The sequence below is a fragment of the Nicotiana tabacum genome, chromosome 3, assembly GCF_000715075.1.
Source record: "Nicotiana tabacum cultivar K326 chromosome 3, ASM71507v2, whole genome shotgun sequence".
Taxonomy (NCBI): Eukaryota; Viridiplantae; Streptophyta; class Magnoliopsida; order Solanales; family Solanaceae; genus Nicotiana; species Nicotiana tabacum.
The window spans coordinates 213,116,312-213,136,969 of record NC_134082.1 but is presented as its reverse complement, the minus strand read 5'-3'; the positions used below and the strand labels follow the sequence as shown (position 1 = coordinate 213,136,969).

The 20,658-nt window shown below is 35.1% G+C and overlaps 1 protein-coding gene across 1 annotated transcript; it reads left to right on the top strand.

Moving 5' to 3' along the window:
- The first annotated feature begins 4,647 nt into the window (after positions 1–4,647).
- LOC107829859 (cytochrome c1-2, heme protein, mitochondrial) lies at positions 4,648–9,681 on the top strand. Its single transcript, XM_016657328.2, has 8 exons — positions 4,648–4,786; positions 5,024–5,098; positions 6,008–6,228; positions 7,156–7,435; positions 7,511–7,582; positions 8,824–8,940; positions 9,029–9,094; positions 9,177–9,681. Exons 2-8 carry the CDS (start codon positions 5,039–5,041, stop codon positions 9,291–9,293), a joined length of 933 nt encoding a protein of 310 aa, XP_016512814.2. The 5' UTR covers positions 4,648–4,786; positions 5,024–5,038; the 3' UTR covers positions 9,294–9,681.
- The last annotated feature ends 10,977 nt before the right edge of the window (positions 9,682–20,658 follow it).

Here is a 20,658-nt window from a genome sequence, read left to right as displayed (position 1 = left end):
TTTGTTCGCGGGTTTCATTGATCAAAGAATTGATAGCAAGGATCGGTCTCGGTGTGGATACGCATAGAGTCTTCGCACTATCGAAAAAATTTTGAAACGAGACACTCTTTACCAGGTACGTCTTAGATCCGATCTTTGGCATGTAAATAAATTTTAAACACGAAAAAATCTTCTTAGGATTGTTATTGTCTTCCGCTGTGTGTTACGAACACCTATACGCAATCCTACAAAAAGTACTATAAATCACGTGCATGATAATTTTAAAATTGTGGGTGGTAGATTGGTTATAAGATCCATCATTTCCTTGATATAAAAGAATTGGAAAAATTACACTGGGCGTCCTATTTGGTCGCCCCCATTTAACCTATATCTCCTCCTTCATTTTCTTCTTCGTCTTCTTTCTTCTGCTGCTGTTGAAAAAGCTATATTACTTGTACAATTAGTAAACCCCCAACCCAAATATATATAAAAGAAAAAGAGAGGATTATGAAGTACATGATTTCAAGAGATAATAAAATAGTAAGAGTTGTTCAAATGTAATGCTTAGATGATAACCAGAAATTATAATTTCCAATGTAGGAGAAGATTATAGCAGTATGATGGGCTGATCTCTCAAAGCACTGACTGACTATGCTATACATATTATCTACAACAATTTAGAAAAAATTAACAAAAGCAAGTTTTGAAAAAGCTTTATAACAAAACTAATGAATCCAGTACAAAAAAACTTCAGCTTTTAGTGCTGAAGTTTTTACAAATGAACTAAATAACTTTAGCATCTTCTGCTGAAGTTTTTGAAAAAGCTTATGCAGGACCAAAAAAAACTCCAGCTTATTTAGTGCTGAAGTTTTTATAAATGAACTAAATAACTTCAGCATCTTCTGCTGAAGTTTTTGAAAAAGCTTAATGACAAAACTAATGAATCCAGAACAAAAAAATTTCTGCTTATTTAGTGCAATTACAAACAAAAACTTCAGCAAATAGAGAACAAAACTTTAGCAACTATGCTTAAGTTCAACAATTACAAACAAAAACTTCAGCAAATAGAGAATACAACTTCAGCTACTATGCTTAAGTTGAGCAATTACAAACAAAAACTTCAGCACACTTGCTGCTTCAGCAAACTTCAGCTACTATTCAGCATACGGGGCTGAATTACAAACAACCATTCAGCCCCGTATGCTGAAGTTACGCAAAAAAATGGGTATGCTTGTAATTTTTTTTGCAAAGCGGGTACAAGTTAAAACGTGACCCAAAAAACAGGTATAGATGCAAATCCCCCAAAAAATCTGTCAAGGTAGTTATATGGTCCATTTTTAATGTTTTTTTAGTAATATGATCTGAAAATTTTATGCTAAAACATAAGAAGACGACAATAAAATAAACATGAGATTTTGTAAGATTATTTTTTTAATCCAAATAATAATTTTTTAAAGAAAGAATTTTGAAATTATGGTTTTAAATATTCCATAATATTCAGATGACAATAAATATAGCTAAAATAAAATGAGAAATTTAAAAATTAAATTATGTTTAAATATATAAAAACATGTTTCCTCTTTAAACAGAGGAAAAAGAAATAGAAATACGCAAAATGAAGTAGAGGAGTACCATTTAACTACACAAGTCATACTAAGTATTTATTTTTCCACAGTGTATAATCAAAAAGGGTTAAGGCTGCGTACATCCGGGGATTTGCATCTATACTCATGTTTTGGGTCACAGTTTAACTTATACCCGTTTTGCAAAAAAATTGCAAGCGTACCCACTTTTCGGGTAACTTCAGACCTACGGGATCTGAAGTAACAAGAATTTATGTCTAAAGTTTGAACTTTAGAATTTTTTGCCTGAAATGTGACCTTATCAAAGTAAAACTTCAGATACTTTCGTCTGAAGTTTGGCCTAACTTGCAAAAACAATTAAAAAAACTTCAGTTCATAGTGCAAACTTCAGACAAATTAGTCTGAAGTTCTTCAGTTTGTAGTGCAAACTTCAGACAAAATCAGCTTGTTATATTCGAACTTCAGATAATTTTTCCTGGCATGATAGTTGCAAACTTCAGACAAAATTTAACCTGGTAATGTCTGAAGTTTGTCCCTGCAGTCCCAATCTTCAGTTGATGCTTCTTCAAGTTTTGACAATAAACTCTTATTTTATTATTTACGTACTTTGTGTTGGGATGTAATATGTTTGAGAGGCAGTAACGAGTCTTTCTTTCTTCTTGATTTGTCCCTTTGTCCAATTTACAGAAACGATAACATGTGTAACTTACAGGATAACACGTTTGAGAGAGAAAAGAAAAGAAGAGGAGGAAAAAATGAGCGCATAAGTCGCAAGATCTGAAGTTGTCAAAATTAGGGTATAGGTTAAATAATTTTAAAAATATGGGTATAGGGCGATCAAATAGGGCGCCACATGTAATTTTTACCGTTCATCCTACCCTCCTCAAACTTCACTTGTGAAAATATACCGGGTGGTTGTTGTTATTGTATAATCAAGAAGATGGAATTGTAACATTATTTATCCGTTAAAATGAAGATTTAACTTGAATAGTCGTCAACCCAACTACTTAAATTGATAGTTGTAGTTGAATTTATAGTGTGTAATTAACATTCATGTATAATCGTATATGATAAATATATTATATATGTATAATTGGATTAAAAGTAGGGATTTTTTCATTCTTATACACTATTAGAAATTTTATTACCCTAAATGTTCATATTTAGTAAATTACCCTACCTACACAAGTTTTGTTTACAAAATATATACATTCCACCTTAAAAGGCTCTCAATCTATTATTAGTGCCTTCAATTAAGGGATTTAGTTACACCCTTTTCTTATTTTTTCTCCTCTTCTATTTCCATATTTTTCCTCCGCCTTAAAATACATAATATTCCTATATATATTGTTTCTGTTTGAGTAATCTTCCTATATACATTGTAGATATGTAATCAGATTTTGAGATGGTCATTTCTTATCTTGTCCAATTTATTAGTGGCAAAGCATAGATGATTCAAATGACAGAAATGAGTATTCACTGAAAAATAAGAGAAACTGAAGAATAATGCATCCAAGGCGCCAAATCTTATGGATATTTAAATGTTGCTTTAACCTAGAGGCTCACTGTATAAGGGTAAAAACAGATGTAACAGATATGAAAAGTGAGATTACATGCAGTAAATAGACTATCTCAGTGTGTCAGTCTAAACACAGGCATTAATAGCAACCATGAAGAGCTGATTCAAAAGGGAAATACTTTCAAAACCTTGTGTAACTCTTCAAATAAAATAATAATGAACTATGGTTTACTATAAAGTAAGAATATAAGCCGAGCTTTTAAATATAAGCCATGACTCAAACAATAACAATATATATGATAAGTCAGATTCCAGATTAATGATATATAACTTATATACAATTTATCTACAACGTATCTACAACTTTCACACATTATTTCTACCCAGTTAAATACAACTACAATAACATACAACTTAAATACAAATTTTATACAATATGTCTTTTGTATATTTTGTATCTAATTTATACATAGTAAAAATAATTTTTATACAACTAATTATATATTATACAACTCATCTACAACTTATCTACAATTTTCATACATTATTTCTACTCAGTTATATACAACTACAATATCATACAACTTAAATATAATTTTTATACAATATTGTTCAACTTTCATATAATATCTAAATAAATAAAAGAAAAATATATAATCAACATAATACAATTTTTCTATAATTTTTCTATAATTTTACTACAATTTCTGCAGTATAATGTATGTCATGTTCTTCTTCTTCTTCTTCTTCTTCTTCTTCTTCTTCTTCTTCTTCTTCCCTTCTTCTTCTTCTTCTTCTTCTTCTTCTTCTTCTTCTTCTTCTTCTTCTTCCAGCCAAAACTAAGTCTAATCATCATCAAAACCCTTCAAAATTGAGTTATAAATTCCAAACCATATTCCCAATTGTTTGCAACAACACCCAACCCAAACAAATAATGATTTTTGAAAAGCCAAATTCGAATTCAAAGCTTCAAAGTTTTTTAATGGCTGTCAATGATGGAATTGCTGCTCTCTTTTCCTTTGCTTTACATTACTGAAATTTGGGATTGAGAGATAGAGAGAGACGTAGAGAGAATTCTCAATTCTTTGCAACAACATCCAATCCAAACAAACAATGTTTTTTGAAAACCCAAATTCGAATTCAAAGCTTCAAAGCTTTTTAATGGTTGTCAATGGTGGAATTGCTGCTCTCTTGTGCAAGATACGTGTGGAGAGGGGGTGGGATGTGGAGAGAGAAACGTGGGGAGTGGAAGATATGTTAGAGTAATTTTAGGGCACTAAGATTATTATTAATTCCCTTAAAATGTACATAAATGGTAATTGAGTATATAAAATATAATTATAATAAAATTTGAGTAGGGAGAGTAATATAGTTTCATATAATGTATAGGAATGTAAAAATTCCGTAAAAGTAATAGTGAATTCAGCCGGCTATTGCGTAAAGAGGTGGTATTCCTTTGGGCCAAATTCCTTTGATCATCCAAAGGCCCAAACTGAATCAAATTAGCTGGGCTGTTTTCTTATTTGGGCCGAATACCATTAATTCTCGGACGGCCCAACGAGAAAAGATAGAACAGCTCGTACTGGAGCAAGCCAAACCTCGTCTTTGTATTCTGAGTTTTTTCGAAGAATAGTCTGGTTTTCCGGATCTCGCAGGCCCTGCTGTCCTATCGCCGTCGATCAATTCTCTCTACAATCCCTGTCCGGTAAGCTTGTTCCTTCGTTTCTCCTCAAATACTTCGAAGCTCTAAGAATCTGCTTGTTTCATTTTGCAAAGCATCTTTGGATTCGCCTTTCTTATTGACGTTGATTTGAAAAAAAAAAAAAAAAAACACAAATTCAGATCATAGTAAGCGTATTGAGTTTGGAGTATAATAATCAGATCCATTGATTTATATTTATCTATTATTTCGTAAATTATTACCTTTTTGGTGCACTGACAGAGGGCTTGACTAAAAATGTTGGGAGGTAGAGCAATCCATCGGTTATTAGGCAGGAAATTTCATTCTGAATCCTCGGTATGGCTGTACTTTGCTTTTTGGTTTTACTTTTTAGCAGATGTATATATTCCTGTTTGTTGGTTTATGTAAATAAATAGACGTTATTGCCTTCAAATGCATACCTTAATTAATATCTTCAAATATTGCTTTTAATCTCCCGATTTTTTTGTGCAATGATGTCTCGTATTTGAACTGCATTTCATTGGCCATTCTGGAAACAGTTGTTTAATTTTTATTCGAGAATATGTTGGGTCATATTCTTGCACCCTAGGGTATGATTTAGTAGTCAATGAAGTGTGACGAAGAACCATGACGTCTCAGGTTCAAATCTCAGCTGAGACAAGAAAAACATTAGATGATTTCTTTTAAACCTTGGTGGGCAGAGTAACCCGGTGTTCGGGCTAGTAGGAAGTAACAGGTAGCTGGTGGAATGGTTGGGGTGTGCACAAGCTGGCCCCGACACTACTGTCATAAAAAAGAAAGATGTTGGTTTATGTTTTGACTTTTGTGTATGTACAAGAATAAAATATAATTGTGGATTGAAGTTCTTAAGACTAGTAGAAGTGGGTTATGTATAAATTTAAGTGTTTTTAGATTGTATTAAAATATTCAATCGAGCAAACTGGTGAGCATTTTGGGACAATGCAAATGGGAAAGAGGATAAGCATTTTGTTAACTTGCATTTGATTGTTTTTTTTTTCCAATGGGGTCTGCATTGTCCTGCTTGTGTACGAAGTTATATAGGTATAAGTGTTGTACTGCTTGGTCTCATATAAGCCAAAAGGTAGCTTGAGAAATCTTGGGTGTTTGTCTTAAAGCTCATAGCTGATGTGGAAGATTTTATGATTGTTGCTGATTTAGTTGAAAGACTTGGGTCCTATCAAAATTTCATGTTCAAAATCTTTCATTAAACCACATGAATTTCAGGCCTCTCCAATTTTATCATCCATTGCTTCCAAACAAGCTCAAGAAGAATTTGGATCTTGTGGCATGAAGTCCCTCAGATCATTGGCATTAATTGGAGCAGGTGTATCTGGACTCTTAGGTTTTGCGACAGTAGCATCTGCCGATGAGGCTGAACACGGATTGGAATGTCCAAGCTATCCTTGGCCTCACGCAGGCATTCTTAGTTCATATGATCATGCTTCGTGAGTTACTCCTGAATCTCCTATTCCCTCTTGGCTCTCTGTTATCTTTTTTTGTTCACCCTCTTTCCTTGTCCCTTCGGAAGAAAGGATAAGGACTTCAGACTTCTACGTGTTTTTCTGATAAAGAATGTTTTGTGAAGTGTGTGTTTCCATCCCTCTAAAGAAAATGATAAGGATTTCGGTGACTCTGTGGATTTTGTGTAGAGGGATTTTGACAGGTGCAATCCAACAATTATATGACTCAATCACTTAAAGAGCACTACATTCTGTTTGCGTTTATGTGTGGTTTTGTTTAGAAGAGAGAGGCATTGCATAGAATGACCTTTCTAAATGAAGTGCTGTTCCACCCAGATAGAGAGTGGAAATGTTGTTCCATTCTCATGTTTGGCCCAAACACATGGAATTTTCATATATGAAATGAAAAAAATGCCAAAGGATTAGGATGAGCATTCCTTGAGAGGGCTAGAGGATAGTAGGACTTGGCTGGAAAGGGCTTTCCCTAGCATAACCATTCCTACTCTTTCTTACAACCCACACAAAGGAGTGGAAAAGAGGACGTAGCGTGACGATATTGTTTTTATGAATTTCATGATCCAAACATCACATTGCTGTTGTGTTCTAAATGTGGCATCATTTCCTTGCCAGCATCAAGTATGAAAATTACTGCTTGTCATTTGGTGACTATTGTAATCTGGTCTCTGTAATTTCAAGACGCCAATTATAGAACATCATAGTAGTTGCCTTTTGCATCTTTGCATTTATGAGATATTCGACATTGCTTAAGTTTATACTGCTGGGATTAAAAGAAAGTGGTCGAGCCTTGCTTACAGAATTCAACTAGCTGCAGTCTCCTTTTTTTTTTTGTTGATAGTGAGCTGTATAATCTTATTTTAGTTGAATTGTTTTGGGTTCTCTTTTGGCAAATAGGATTCGTCGTGGTCACCAGGTTTATCAACAAGTATGTGCATCTTGTCATTCAATGTCACTTGTTTCATATCGTGACTTGGTTGGGGTAGCATATACAGAGGAGGAAGTAAAGGCAATGGCAGCTGAGATTGAGGTGGTTGATGGGCCTAATGATGAGGGTGAAATGTTCACTCGTCCTGGTAAACTGAGTGATCGTTTTCCTCAGCCATATACAAATGAAGCAGCTGCTAGATTTGCTAATGGGGGAGCCTACCCTCCGGATTTAAGTCTTATTACAAAAGTATTGCCTCCCTTCTGTTTCTATTTGTAGTAATAACTGTTACCAGCCCCAACTTTCTTACATTCTGTTTCTCAGGCACGTCATAATGGTCAAAACTATGTGTTTGCCCTTCTAACTGGCTATCGTGATCCTCCTGCTGGTGTTTCGGTATGTATCAGTGTCCTTTGTGTATCTTCTTCTAGGCACTAATTTCTTTTCTTGGAAATTTTATAGCTTTTGTGCTACTGGTTTACATATGCAATGTTTTTCTCCCTATCTTCCTTTTGTTTTGTTTTTGCTTTATGTAGCTGATTTTGCGGCCTAAGTGGCCTGAGAAACTATGTAAATTGGGATTACTTCTCTGTTCTCATGTTTCTCTCATAACATTTGAAGTCACTAGTTTGTCTCTAGGGAAGTTACCCCTAACATATGACGCATATGGTGACAAAGTGTTTTCTTCTTTCCTTCTGTAACCGAAGTAGGATAACTTTCCAGCGCTTGTTGTGTGATATGTTCGATACTGCGGTGGGGGTTTGGGGGGGGGGGCAGGGCGTTTGAACTGCTTTGACACTGATTAGGCTTCTCATTCTGTGGAGGGTGTATAACTTAACCAATCGCTAGTGGAATCGAGAAGTGGGAGGATTAGAGTAGGATTTATGTTTGTTCACAATTACTTGCATAGGACCATATCGATTTTTGTATGAGAATTTAGGGTCTTGATTGTAGTATTGTATTAAACTGTAGATCTTAAAACTTCTTAGCAATTACGGTGATGCTACTAATTTGTCAATTTATGGGTCTTTTGTTGTATGTTGTTCACTTGTACGGGCTGTGCGACAAAATTCAGGACCATGGGTGCAAATAAACCATTTATCAAAAGAATTGACCCATGTGTATATTACAACTTTGTTTTTTAACCTCATTTCTAGCTTTTGACTAAATATAGGTGGCAGAATTACCCGATACTTGTGCTGGTGGGAGGTAACAAGTATTTGGTGGAATAGTCCAAGTGCACCCTAGCTGGCTCAGACACCGCCGTATCAAAAGAATAAAAAATCAAATATAAAATGTATACTATTTTGTTCTTTGCATATTTGCTTGGATCTTACGATCCTACTATGATCCAATCACTGGATCCTAATCTCCATTCTAAAAACATGCTTGATGCATTTGTTGATTTGTTTACTTAACTCTCCTATTTGTAGTTGTTTACTACGAGCATTATCTAATTAAAGTTAACCATTTAATTAGAAGATAATTGGAATTACCAGAGACTACTGGTCACACTTGCCCTCCTTTCCTTTCCCCCTTTCATTTTTTTCTCTGCTTTCTTTCTATCTTTTGTTAGAGTAGGAAATTGGTGTATCTTGTCTCTTTGACTGATCTGTCAAGATTCAACTATACTGTAGATTCGTGAAGGACTTCACTACAATCCTTACTTCCCTGGTGGGGCTATCGCGATGCCTAAAATGCTTAATGATGGCGCTGTTGAATATGAAGATGGTACCCCTGCAACTGAAGCTCAGGTTGGATCTCCTAGTCACTTTACTGGAGCTGGCTGTGTCTAGTTTCACAGCTGTGGCTATACTAATTTGTCCTTATATTATGCTGTAGATGGGGAAAGATGTGGTGTCGTTTTTGACTTGGGCTGCTGAACCAGAGATGGAGGAGAGAAAACTGGTTTGTTGTTTTTGGTGTTTGTACAGATGATATTTGTGCTAATTTTGGTAGTAGTTTCTGATATATTTGTATTGCATTGCAGATGGGCTTCAAGTGGATATTTGTGTTGTCCCTTGCTCTACTTCAAGCTGCTTACTACAGGCGTTTGAGGTGGTCTGTTCTCAAATCACGGAAGCTGGTCCTTGATGTTGTCAATTAGAACATCCCCTATTCGAATGCTTGTTGAGAGACTTGAGCAGGCAAATAATATTTTCTTTCTCAAAATACTTTTGTTGTTTTACGTCTTACTCTGGAATGGCCTGTTTCTTGGGCGAAGCGAACAGGCTATAAAATTTTCTTCTATTTGGAGTTAGAATAAGAAGCTCCTGTAACTTTAGTTATTTAAGTTTGGCTTTTATAGGGGAGACATTCTCACCTTGTTCAAACTTCCCCTGTGGTTTTGCTATATTCCCAGGTTTCTGAGTGACCTCGTTTTTCCAAAAGGCATCTTTCTTTTTCGACATTGTTTTGGAGGTTGTAACACATGTTATGCAGCTTGTTTGGTGGTTCACTGTTTGTGAAATTTTACACAACTTTTCCTTGCTGCATCTGTAGTTGTACGACTAAACTTGTCAAAGTTGCAATATTGCACTTAAAATCCTATTCCAAGGGGCACAAACAACATTGATTGAATAAAATTTAATGGTAAGTCTATTGCTATTGGATTAGCGGATTTGCACTTTACGTGTGTTACATGTATTATCGAACAATAGATTATTAACTGGTTCTGGCAAATAAAAGTGCTTGGCTATGTTCTCGTCGAATTCTATTTAATGGAAATGAATTTATTAACATGGCGTACTTCTTGCCTAACATATATTAATCAGCAAAGATTTTGCCATTTACTATTGATTCAGATGGTTCGGGCACGTGCGGAGGAGAAGCCTTGATGCTCCGGTGAGGAGGTGTGAGCGGTTGGCTTTGGTGGGTAAGAGAAGAGATAGAGGGCGACCTAAGAAGTATTGGGGTGAGGTGATCAGGCAGGACATGATACGACTGTAGATTTTCGAGGACATGACCCTTAATAGGAAAGTTTGGAGGTCAAGCATTAGTGTTGTAGGTTAGGGGGTAATCGAGTTTTTTCTACTTCATACCGGGGGTGAGTGCGGGTTTGATAGGGTTGATCTTATATGGTTAGGGGTTAATGTTGAGTCCACACTATCCTTCTGATTATCATAGCCCCGGACCTTAATTACTCGGTATTGTTATTGCGTGTCATCTATTTTATGGTTTTTATGCTTCTATGGTTTTTGCTGACGTTGTTGATGTATTATCTCTTCTTGTTTTATTTCCGTCTTCCTAAGCCGAGGGTCTATCGGAAACTGCCTCTCTGCCTCATCGGGTTAGGAGTAAGGTCTGCGTACACACTACTTTCCTCAGACCCCACTTTGTGAGATTGCCAAATAATGGGATTTTCTTGAAGATTACAATTTACAAGTTGTTAAGAGACCACATTCAAAGTATATATTACAATAAACTCAGTGAGTCATGTCCTTTTCTTCTCTATCAATTTGTTAAGAAAAGGTTACTAAAGGGAAAGGAACTTGTACCAATCAATACCAATTAGAAACTAGCCAATAGCCAAGTTCCACAAACTAAAATTATACTCCCATTTGTCCAAGTACGTGTCCTTTCGCCAATATCATATGGAAATGAGAATAGAGAAGAATTGAATTTCCTTAGATATTTTGATTGGCTGTCGATGAATGATTGAAGGAAAAACAAGTTGTTTATTGTGGACTGGAGGGACCATACATGCCATCGACAGATTGGCTAGTTAAAGGTTTGGGGTACGAGATTTGATCTTAATATAAAACAAGATTTCCTATCTTAGATAATTCGTAAACGACAACCCGACAAGTACTTGGCGTCCACAATTTAGCCACAACACAATTTCAAGAAAAACATGACTCTCTCCTCTTACTAAAACAAGTAACTCAAAAGTCAAAAATATTGAATGGAGATGCTAATTCATTGGCGGATGTTAACACGTCGCAGAAATTAGTGCGAACACACTTGACCTCATTTGTTTTCTGACATGTGTATTAAGATTAAGATATTCGAATCTGAATACACATCTGAATATATTAAGATGTGTATTAAGATTTGAATACTAAAAATTAAGACTGTTTGATTTTTAACATTTGAATGCATAAAATTTATCTTTATTTAAAAAATAATAAATATAAAATTCAAATGAAATACTAACTAATCTAATATTCTATCAATAAAATATATAGTTTTTAAAATATGATAGTTATTGATGGTGATGGCTAACGGGTGAATACCGACTAGAGGCGGTGGTTGATAGTAGTTTTGGTTGATGATGGTGGTTCATGCTAGTAGCTAGTAGTGTTTGGTAGTTGTTGCGATTATGATTGAGGATGGTGGTGGTGGGTGGTGTTAGTTAATCATGACGAGCGGTGGTTTGTGATTGAGGAAGGTGGTGATAGGTTATAATGATGGGCGGTGTCTGCTGTGGTTGTTAATAATGATGGAGTGGTTGGTTGTGGTAGTTGAGGTGGATAAGTATTGACTGTTGGTGAGAATGATGGTGGTCGAAGTGGTGAGGATGGTGGATGGTGATTGTTGATAATGGTGGCGACTATGATTGAGGATGATGATGGTGGTGGTGGTAGTAGTGGTGGTGATGGTTGAGTATGGTGGTGGTGGTGGCGTGGCGATTATTGATAATGGTAGGCAGTGGCGGTAGTTAATAATGAATATGGGATAACATCTTAATGAAATTAAGTCTCTATTATAGATCTTAATCATACAGACCTATTCAGACCCATTAAGTGATTGTGAAGCAAAAAAAACAAATACACTTAATGATTAAGATCTGAATAATTAAGATTCAGACTTTAAAAACAAGCGCACTTAACGGCTGAGATCTGAATGATTAAGATTCAAACCTCCATTAAGTGCAAACAATTACTCAGGATGAAAGGGAGTCTTGGCGTAGCTGGTAAAGTTGCTGCCATGTGACCATGAGGTCACGGGTTCGAGCCGTGAAAATAACCTCTTGCAAAAATCCAGAGTAAGATTGCATACGATAGATCCTTGTGGTCCGACCCTTCCCCGGACCCGCGCGTACTATTTGTATTTGTCTGACCACCCACAACTCTCAAGCATATGATTTCAAGGAGTCATGTAACCAAAATTCCAGAGCTAGGTAAAAGTATATATAAATAACAAGGTGCTATATCACATAGTTGAAAACTATTCCAGTTTTTGGTAATGGCGCAAGGAGCGTCGAGAAATTAAATTGATGGCTTCACTCTGAGGACCACAGAATTAAGGAACTGAGAAAGGGATGACACCTGTTGTTGCATATGAAGAGATAGCCTATAGGCTTTTACCAGCAATTCCTCTGGATTTTATTGTCTCACTTTTTAAAAAAAAAAAATCATATCAGAATTTAAGATTATTAAAATTTAATGAGAATCTTTTAAAGTTTTGTGATTGTACAATGTTTCAAATTAAAGTGAAGAAAACGTAATATATATAAAATAGAAAGGATGAAGTAAAACTGTTAAGCAATTGCTCATTTCTCTAGAGACTACAATTGTGCCATGTGTAATGTGGATACCTCAAAGGAAGCATCATGTTATTATATCTATATACCCAAAGAGTGCTGGACGCAACATATATACTTGCCTGAATGAAACTCATAAAGCTCATATATATGCAGTAAGAGACAGCAGCAGCAGAAACTCAGGAAGTGAATACACAACAGCATAACAGAGCCATTAAGTTCAGGTATATAACGCCGTAACCTTTTCCCATATCCTATATATATATATATATATATATATATATATATGTCATTTTGCCCTTCATTCTTTTGCTGGTAAAGGATTCGGAAGATTTTTTCTTTGGTTTCCCACCGGATGCCTGGTATCCGCATTGGAGCCCGATTATATCCGGATTCATGTCTGGTAGGGTCCCATTCGGGGAAGCGCTCCCGACTAAAGATTTTTCTATACTTAGGGTTCAAACCCGAGACCCTATGGTCTAGGGAGGAGCAACCCCATCAGCTGCACCACATCCTTTGGTGGTCGGAAGACTTGTATATACGCAACTGGAAAGCACTTTCACATTATTTTTAGACGCTGAAACTTATCGGAACAGTCTTTAGTCAACATCTTATTGCCTTAAAATACAATCCATTAATATTGTCCAAGGGACAGCTGTAGTAGCTAGTAGACTAGTAGTAGTAAAACTGATTATTATTTTTTAATATAGATATTCGCATGCTATAATTAACCCAAAGAAAACCAAGATTTCTTTTTACTGGACAATTATTATAATATCTGAAACAAACCCAAGCCAATTAGTTGTTGTAGAAAATAGCCTCAGATACTTTAATTTTCCTTCCCAACCACATGTTTTACTGTCATTACTTCTACTCCTACGTTTTCAACGACAGATCACGAGATATCATAAAGCCATATAGAGTATCACAAACAAACAAGAACATAACTACCGGTAGCCCGGTACACTAAGTTTCCATTATATGTAAAGTGGGGGAAAAGCCGGAGCACAAGAAGGAACATATAATTGTCTGACGCGTATATTTAATGGTGCTCAGCAGAAACATAAAAAAAATAAAAATTAAAGTAACCTTCTCTAAGACTACATTTTATGAAATCGGGGTAAGGACTGAGGCCTAGGCAATATACATTCTTTTACTACATATATTTATGTTATTTATTTGATACCTTTTAACTATAATTCAGAACATGCATATGGGAAACAAATAAACAAGTACTCATACATCCATTTAATTATCTATATTTGTAGAATAATATTAGGGTTATAGATTCTTTTGCTCGAGTACTCTATCCGGCTTTTGAGCTTTCTTTTTCATTTCCAATGTTTTTCCAGCTTTCGTGATACTTTGTACGAATTAAATTTCCATATAGAAAAAGCCTATTCTCTTATTCTCCAGCTTCAGTATGCTACAGACACTTTTTTTCATTGTTTGCCATGCTAGCTAGTACGGTGGGAGGGGTATGATTTTGGGTCTTTTTTCAATCTCATACCAGAGTTACACATGGAAGTTAAATAGTAGTACCAATATTCCCTTGTTTTTCACCCTTTATTAACCAATCAAATTCAGGGACGGAGCCAGAACTTCAAGTTTATGAGTTACTAAAATTTTAAAATAATAACTTCAAATGCTAAAATATTTGTACATAATTAATAATATTTTTTTTTTAAAATTATCACTATTTCAGCAAAAGTTATTGAGCTCGGCCCTCTCCGCTCCTGTTCAAATCCCTACTCTATGGAAAATTAAGAGAGATAAAAAAGAAGAAGAGAGGGACACAATCTTATTTCCTAGGGTCTAGAGATAAGTTATTAAATAGTAGTACTAGTTTTTAGAAAAAGAAAAGCAAGAATATTTTTATATCTAAGAAGAACCTCATTATTATCGTAAGATAAAATCGGAATACCCATTGAGCTATATCAAAGGCAGGTGGTGGCATCAGATTCTATTGGGAGCTAGTCTGTATTTTTTAGGTCTTTGCTCCAATATAATTAATTGTCGTTGTACCATGACCTCACCACTATTATTAAAATTGGATCCCAAAATTTCATCTTAACCATCCACGCGGCCGATTGTCATACCCTCTTAACCACAACCAAATATTTGCAGCTGAGAGCGTCATATTCACTTGCTTCTTGGGATTATTTGGCAACCTTATTCTTGTCAATCCAATTCAACGACAACAACGACCCAGTATAATTTCACAAGTGGGGTTTGGGGAGGGTAATATGTACGCAGACCTTATCCCTAACCCGAAGGATAGAGAGACTGTTTCCAGGAGACCCTCGGCTCAAAAAGCAACAGGACGATGGTGTGATAATTAATTTTCTTTTTCTCAATTATATATCAAACATATGTTATATTTCACAAACACACGTATCCAATAATTCTTTACACTAATAAATAACAATATTTTCTAAACCTCTCATTGCGTTTAGGTCAATAATCCAAGGAAATAAGGAGATCGACGATAATGTCACGCATCGTGTTAGAGCAAGATGAATTAAATGGAAGTTCGCATTGGGTATCCTATGTAATAAGAATGTACCATCAAGACTTAAAGGTTAAGTATTATAGAATGGTTGTTAGACCAACTATATTTTATGCGGCAGATTAATATTGGCCAGTGAAGAACTTACAAGTTCAGAAAATGAAAGTATAAAAAATGAGGATGCTTTATGGGAATAGTGTGAGAGATAAAATTAGGAACAACACGAGACAAGGTGGGAGTTGCATCCGTGATAGACATGATGCAGGAAGCGATGCTGAAAAGGTTCGGGCATGTGAAGAATAAGAGCACAAATGCTCAAGTGAAGAGGTACGAGAGGTTGACAATAGTCTAAGAAGAGGTAGAGGTAGACTGAGCAAGAACAAGAGATAGGTGATTAGACAGGACATAACACATCTCCAGCTCATCGAGTACATGAACATATATAGGATAGTATGGTTCTAGTTTAGAGCACTCACGTACTTTAATTCTCTTCTCTATATAAATATTTTTGCTATTATTCTATTAGTATCTTATTCTTCATATTTATTATTAATATTATTTCTTTTTTACTTTGGTTATTTTTATTATTTTTGTTGTCAATAATTTTTACTCTTGTAGGTTTCAAACCTCTTTTGAAAACGTTTTTCTTGAACTGAAGGTCTATCGAAAGCCGTCTTTTTACCTTACACAAGGTAAAAGTAATGTCTACATACATCTTATCCTTCGCAGACCCACCAATAATAACACATTAGGGATATTGTTGTTGTTGCCATGCTTGTGTGATATCATAGCATTTTAAAGATGTACAAGTTATAAAGATGCTTTTTAAGTACCAAAAGTCTTTTTTTTCTTATTTTCTTTGCGGGATAAAAAATACTTTGAAGCATAGCCACATAAAAAGAGATAGAAGAAGCATTCATTTCTAATCACTGTTATTAGTTATATATGCTCTATGAAAATCAAAGGAGCTAAAAAGAATGCGAAAAACGAAAAAAATAAAATAAAAAAATATCTGTGTCAGTCAGCTGGGGGAGGTGATCACACGCTGAAGCTAGGACAGTAGGATTATGGGATACTCAAACTGTAAAATTTTATTTTGTGTCTCAACACTAGTTGTATGCAGGGACGGATTTACGTGGACCCGAGCGGTATCACGGGACACCGCTTCGTCAAAAAATTATACTATATATATATATAAATAATAAATAAAATAAAAATATAAGATAAAATTATTAAAAGTGACACCACTTGCGTCAAAATAGCTCAATAATCTAGCAATTGATACTTTCAAATTTGATGTGAGAGGTCTTGGGTTTGATCTCCCTTGGCACCACATAATTTTTTTTGACTGTTATAGGCCTATTGCTAAAAATAGTGACACTACTTATGAAAAATTCTACGTACGACATAAGTTGTATGAGATAACTTTTTTATCTCATAATTTTAATTTTATGGACCCAAATTTTTGTGAACCTAATAGTATATGATTGGAGTCCATAAATTTGTGGGGTCCTAATAGTATTTTGTGTACAACTAATGTCATATGACACAAAATAAAACTTTTCTGCTCAAAAAATTCAAACAACGGACACGCGTCCAGTAAATGGAACCTCCTAGAAAAAGCATTCCCACTTTGCTTCTACCCAGGTACAAACGTGTCGCCTTTTTTTCCTCAGTGCTTTATACGTGACCTTTTCCCATTGGTTCTCACTTGGCACACCAATCACAGCAAAACTATTTCCATTTTCGCTGGATATGCTGCTTTACTATTGGGACCCATCTGATCTCATCCCACCAATCACGGCTCTTCTCTGCTTAAGGTTTTGCCCTAGACACGTGGTGTTTCCTAACGTAACCCTACGACTATTGCCTGTAACTATGATAATCGTCTCGGCATCCGGCTAAAGTCTAATTTTTTTTAGTCTAAAGTCCGCTCTACGAGTGTAAATAGAGTTAGATATATATTTTATGGACGTCGGAAACAATTGGGCCGGGTCTGGCTACCCCGGTGCACCTAAAGATATGACGATAATCAACAAGATGATGCTAAGATTCCGGCCGATTGCGCCGAAGCCCGTCGCTAATTCTTCGGGCTCTGGCTCTACGATCGAGACTCATAAGATTGAAGTGGTTAGCAAAAGAAGAACAAAGAGAAAGTACGTTAGAGTTAAGAAAAATAGCAATTACAAGAATAAAAAAGAAAACAGAGAAAAAAAAGAAGGATCTTTAGTTTTGGATGATCATGGAACTATTGTAACACTTCAGCTACTGCCAGAAACTAGTGGAGGAGTTAAAAACTCACCAGAGAACAGATCTTACCCAAAAACCATCAATTTTTGGATGAATTTTGATAAATCTGAGAACAACGATATTTTATCAGTCGGTGCACCGAATCTGTTAGATCAGACGGTGGAGATGCGATCTGCCAAGGTAGTGGAGTCATGGGTGATGGTTGATGGTATAACAAATACTTTGGTAAGTTTATCAGCCTTAGGAAATACGGATACGGAGAAGATGAAGAATCTGGAAGCTGACACGTGTCCAGGACTCATATCGGACGGCTTAGATAGGGTACAGTGGGTGAATCTAGCGTATCGGAGAATGATAGATCCGTTAGAAGACGGCGGAGAGCCACCGGAGATGGTGGTGCGGTTAGTTTTGAAGGAGAAAAAAACTGTACCATTATTATTATTACCAGCTTTTGCATGCACTGTGAGAGTTGTGTATACAATGAATAATGTGAAGCAGACAAGGACAATGCCTTGTGACGTGTGGAAGATGGATTTTGGAGGATTTGCATGGAGATTTGATGCTAAAGCTGCACTTAGTTTGGGGATTTGAAGGAAAATAAACACTTTTAATTCCTTCTCTCTAGCAAAAAAAGGATAATCCCAAGCTTGCTATCAAGGTAAGTATAATATTATTATACTACTCCTATATATTATGGGAACCCTAGTGAGAAAAATAATGATCTCTAAAATTTGTGCTTTTGAAGATAAAATCTAGGGCAAAAATATGCTCTTGATCTTGTTCAAACTCTACTTCTAAGTGTAAAAAATGTTTGTTGGAAATGAAGAAGTGTGAAATTGATAACAAACTATATATGGGGTTGTTATAATTCAGTTAATTTCAATATTTATTTGTTAAGCAAGAAAATGATCAACACATCACTTGTGAAAGTTCTTTCAAACGGAATGGAACCAAAAACACTTCAAATGATGCACTAGCTTCTTGTTCAAACCTCTACTTCTTATTAAATATAAAGAAGTTTGCCGAAATTAAGAATTTATTGTCCACAGATGAAATCATATCCAACACTAATTAACCTATGATATTGCTTAATAAATTTCATCCTATATCCCATTACATGTCATGTCATTTCCAAAGTTTCTATCCACATTTATTTTGAATGTTTTCAGAACTTGAGAAATTTTTCATACACCTACAAATTTCCAAACATCTGGTCTGAATGCTTAAGAATGAAACTAATCCTTTTGAAGTTCTTGAGAGTGACACCTACACCTTGCATTTGTTTCGATACAGAATAATTGTATTGACAATCAAATACTACAATAAATTGAGAAAGTACAGTAAACACAAAATTAACAACAATTGTTATGTTTTAATGGAAACAATATATGGAGAAAACTATATGCTAGTGAGAAACTACTAAATGCTAGCTATAGCAGAGTGAGTTGTAACAAGTATGTGAATTAATCTCTTACTCTAAACAGGAAATTTCCCATTGACTGTGGAAATATAAGCTGCTTAACTTCTTTCTCGAAAAGAACGGGCATTATTCTCAAACTTGCCTTGCAATTTGTTCAAAATTATCGTCTTGCTAACTTTTTGGTCACAGAAAACTAGTGAGTAATAAAGCACATCCATGATATTATTGACTAATTTTATATCACATGTAAAACATTGATTTTGAGGGTGGTTGGCTAAGCTTATAAGCTAGTCAAACTGGCTTATAAATACTTTTTGACTTATTTACGCGTTTAGTAAAATTAAAAGTGCTTATAAGCCAAAAATAAGTCAAAAGCCATAAGTTGGTCTCCCCTAACTTGTCAAATTTCAGTTATAAGCACTTTAGGTTTGACCATAATATTTACTATTTTATCTCTAAAATACTTCTTTTTAAAACAAAACTTTTCATATACCCAGTTCTTCAGCTACTTATTATTAATTTTAGCACTTTTATCCAAACATGTAACTGCTTATTTTTTAAATCAATTTCAGCACTTAAAGTGATTTTCAGCACCTAATGCTTATTAGCTACTCTGAATCAGCTAAGCCAAATGGACTCTTTGTAGACTATTGAATAGAGTATCATTTTTTCTCTATCTATTTTGTTTCTTTTTATGTCTAAAGATAAACGTAGCTTAGCATTTTAATTACTGGAGCTAGGATATGATTGAAATAATTGGACAAGCTAGCTAGGTTTCAACTAAAAATAATAACATTTGCTGACTGATCTGTTGCAGTTTTTTAAAGCCATGTTTATTGGAGTAGGTAGAAACTAGAGACTATATAACATTAAATTGCTATACTGACTCAGTCAAGACAGGGACACCTTGAACCATAGCGAAGCCAGGAATTTCATTAAGGGTGTTCAAATTTAAAAAAAGTGATAAAAATTTCCGATAAGGGTGTTCAATATATGTTATATACCTCTAAAACATAATATTTTACCTATATACACAGTGTAATTTTTCGATGAAGGGTGGTCAGTTGGCCACCCTTGTGACCATGTGGCTTCGCCACTGAGTTCACCTGCCTGTTGCGGCGGGTAACCTGGCTTTTTTTTGAAATTTTTTGCAGTCGTTGTCTTTCGGGTGCGCATTGGGTAACCTGCTCATTGTGCAATAACTCGCAAACCACATAGAAGATGTAAACCGCACTAGGCAAGTCTGGTGCAACGGCGCATTGAGTAAATACTACGGATAAGAACAGATAACAGATTCAGCAGATTTCATGAATATTAAAAGAAGATCTTCTTTTGCTTGATAAGCTTAAACAATGAGATGTGAGTTACTAGTAGGCTGAATCATTCTGCACTCCACAAAAGAGTAGCTAACAATGGTTGATAAGAAAAAAGCTTAACTTTAAGACATACTCTACTGTATATACAGATTGATATGCAACATCTAGAACCTTCTCCTCATGGATTTCTTCATATCCATAGTTTCTTTCATTTTTCCCCCCTTAATTTTCTATTCATAGCTCCTCTCATTTTATTTTCCCTAATAAATGAATAATAGCCCGTTTGGCCAAGCTGCGAAAATCGGCTTATTTTGAGAAGTGTTTTTTTTAAAAGTGCTTTTCTCAAAAGTACTTTTGGTGAGAAATAGTTTGTGTTTGGCTAATTAGTTTGAAAAGCACTTCTGAGCAGCAATTAGTGTTTGACCAAGTTTTAAAAAACTGCTACTAAGTGTATTTTTCTCAAAAAAGTGCTTTTGGAGAGAACTACTTTTT

Excerpts from the sequence above, each read along its gene's own strand:
- LOC107829859 (XM_016657328.2), top strand. The coding sequence starts at position 5,039 with ATGTTGGGAGGTAGAGCAATCCATCGGTTATTAGGCAGGAAATTTCAT. Across the intron at positions 5,099-6,007 it reads AATTTCATTCTGAATCCTCG|GCCTCTCCAATTTTATCATC; the intron begins GTATGGCTGTAC and ends CATGAATTTCAG. Across the intron at positions 7,436-7,510 it reads ATTTAAGTCTTATTACAAAA|GCACGTCATAATGGTCAAAA; the intron begins GTATTGCCTCCC and ends TCTGTTTCTCAG.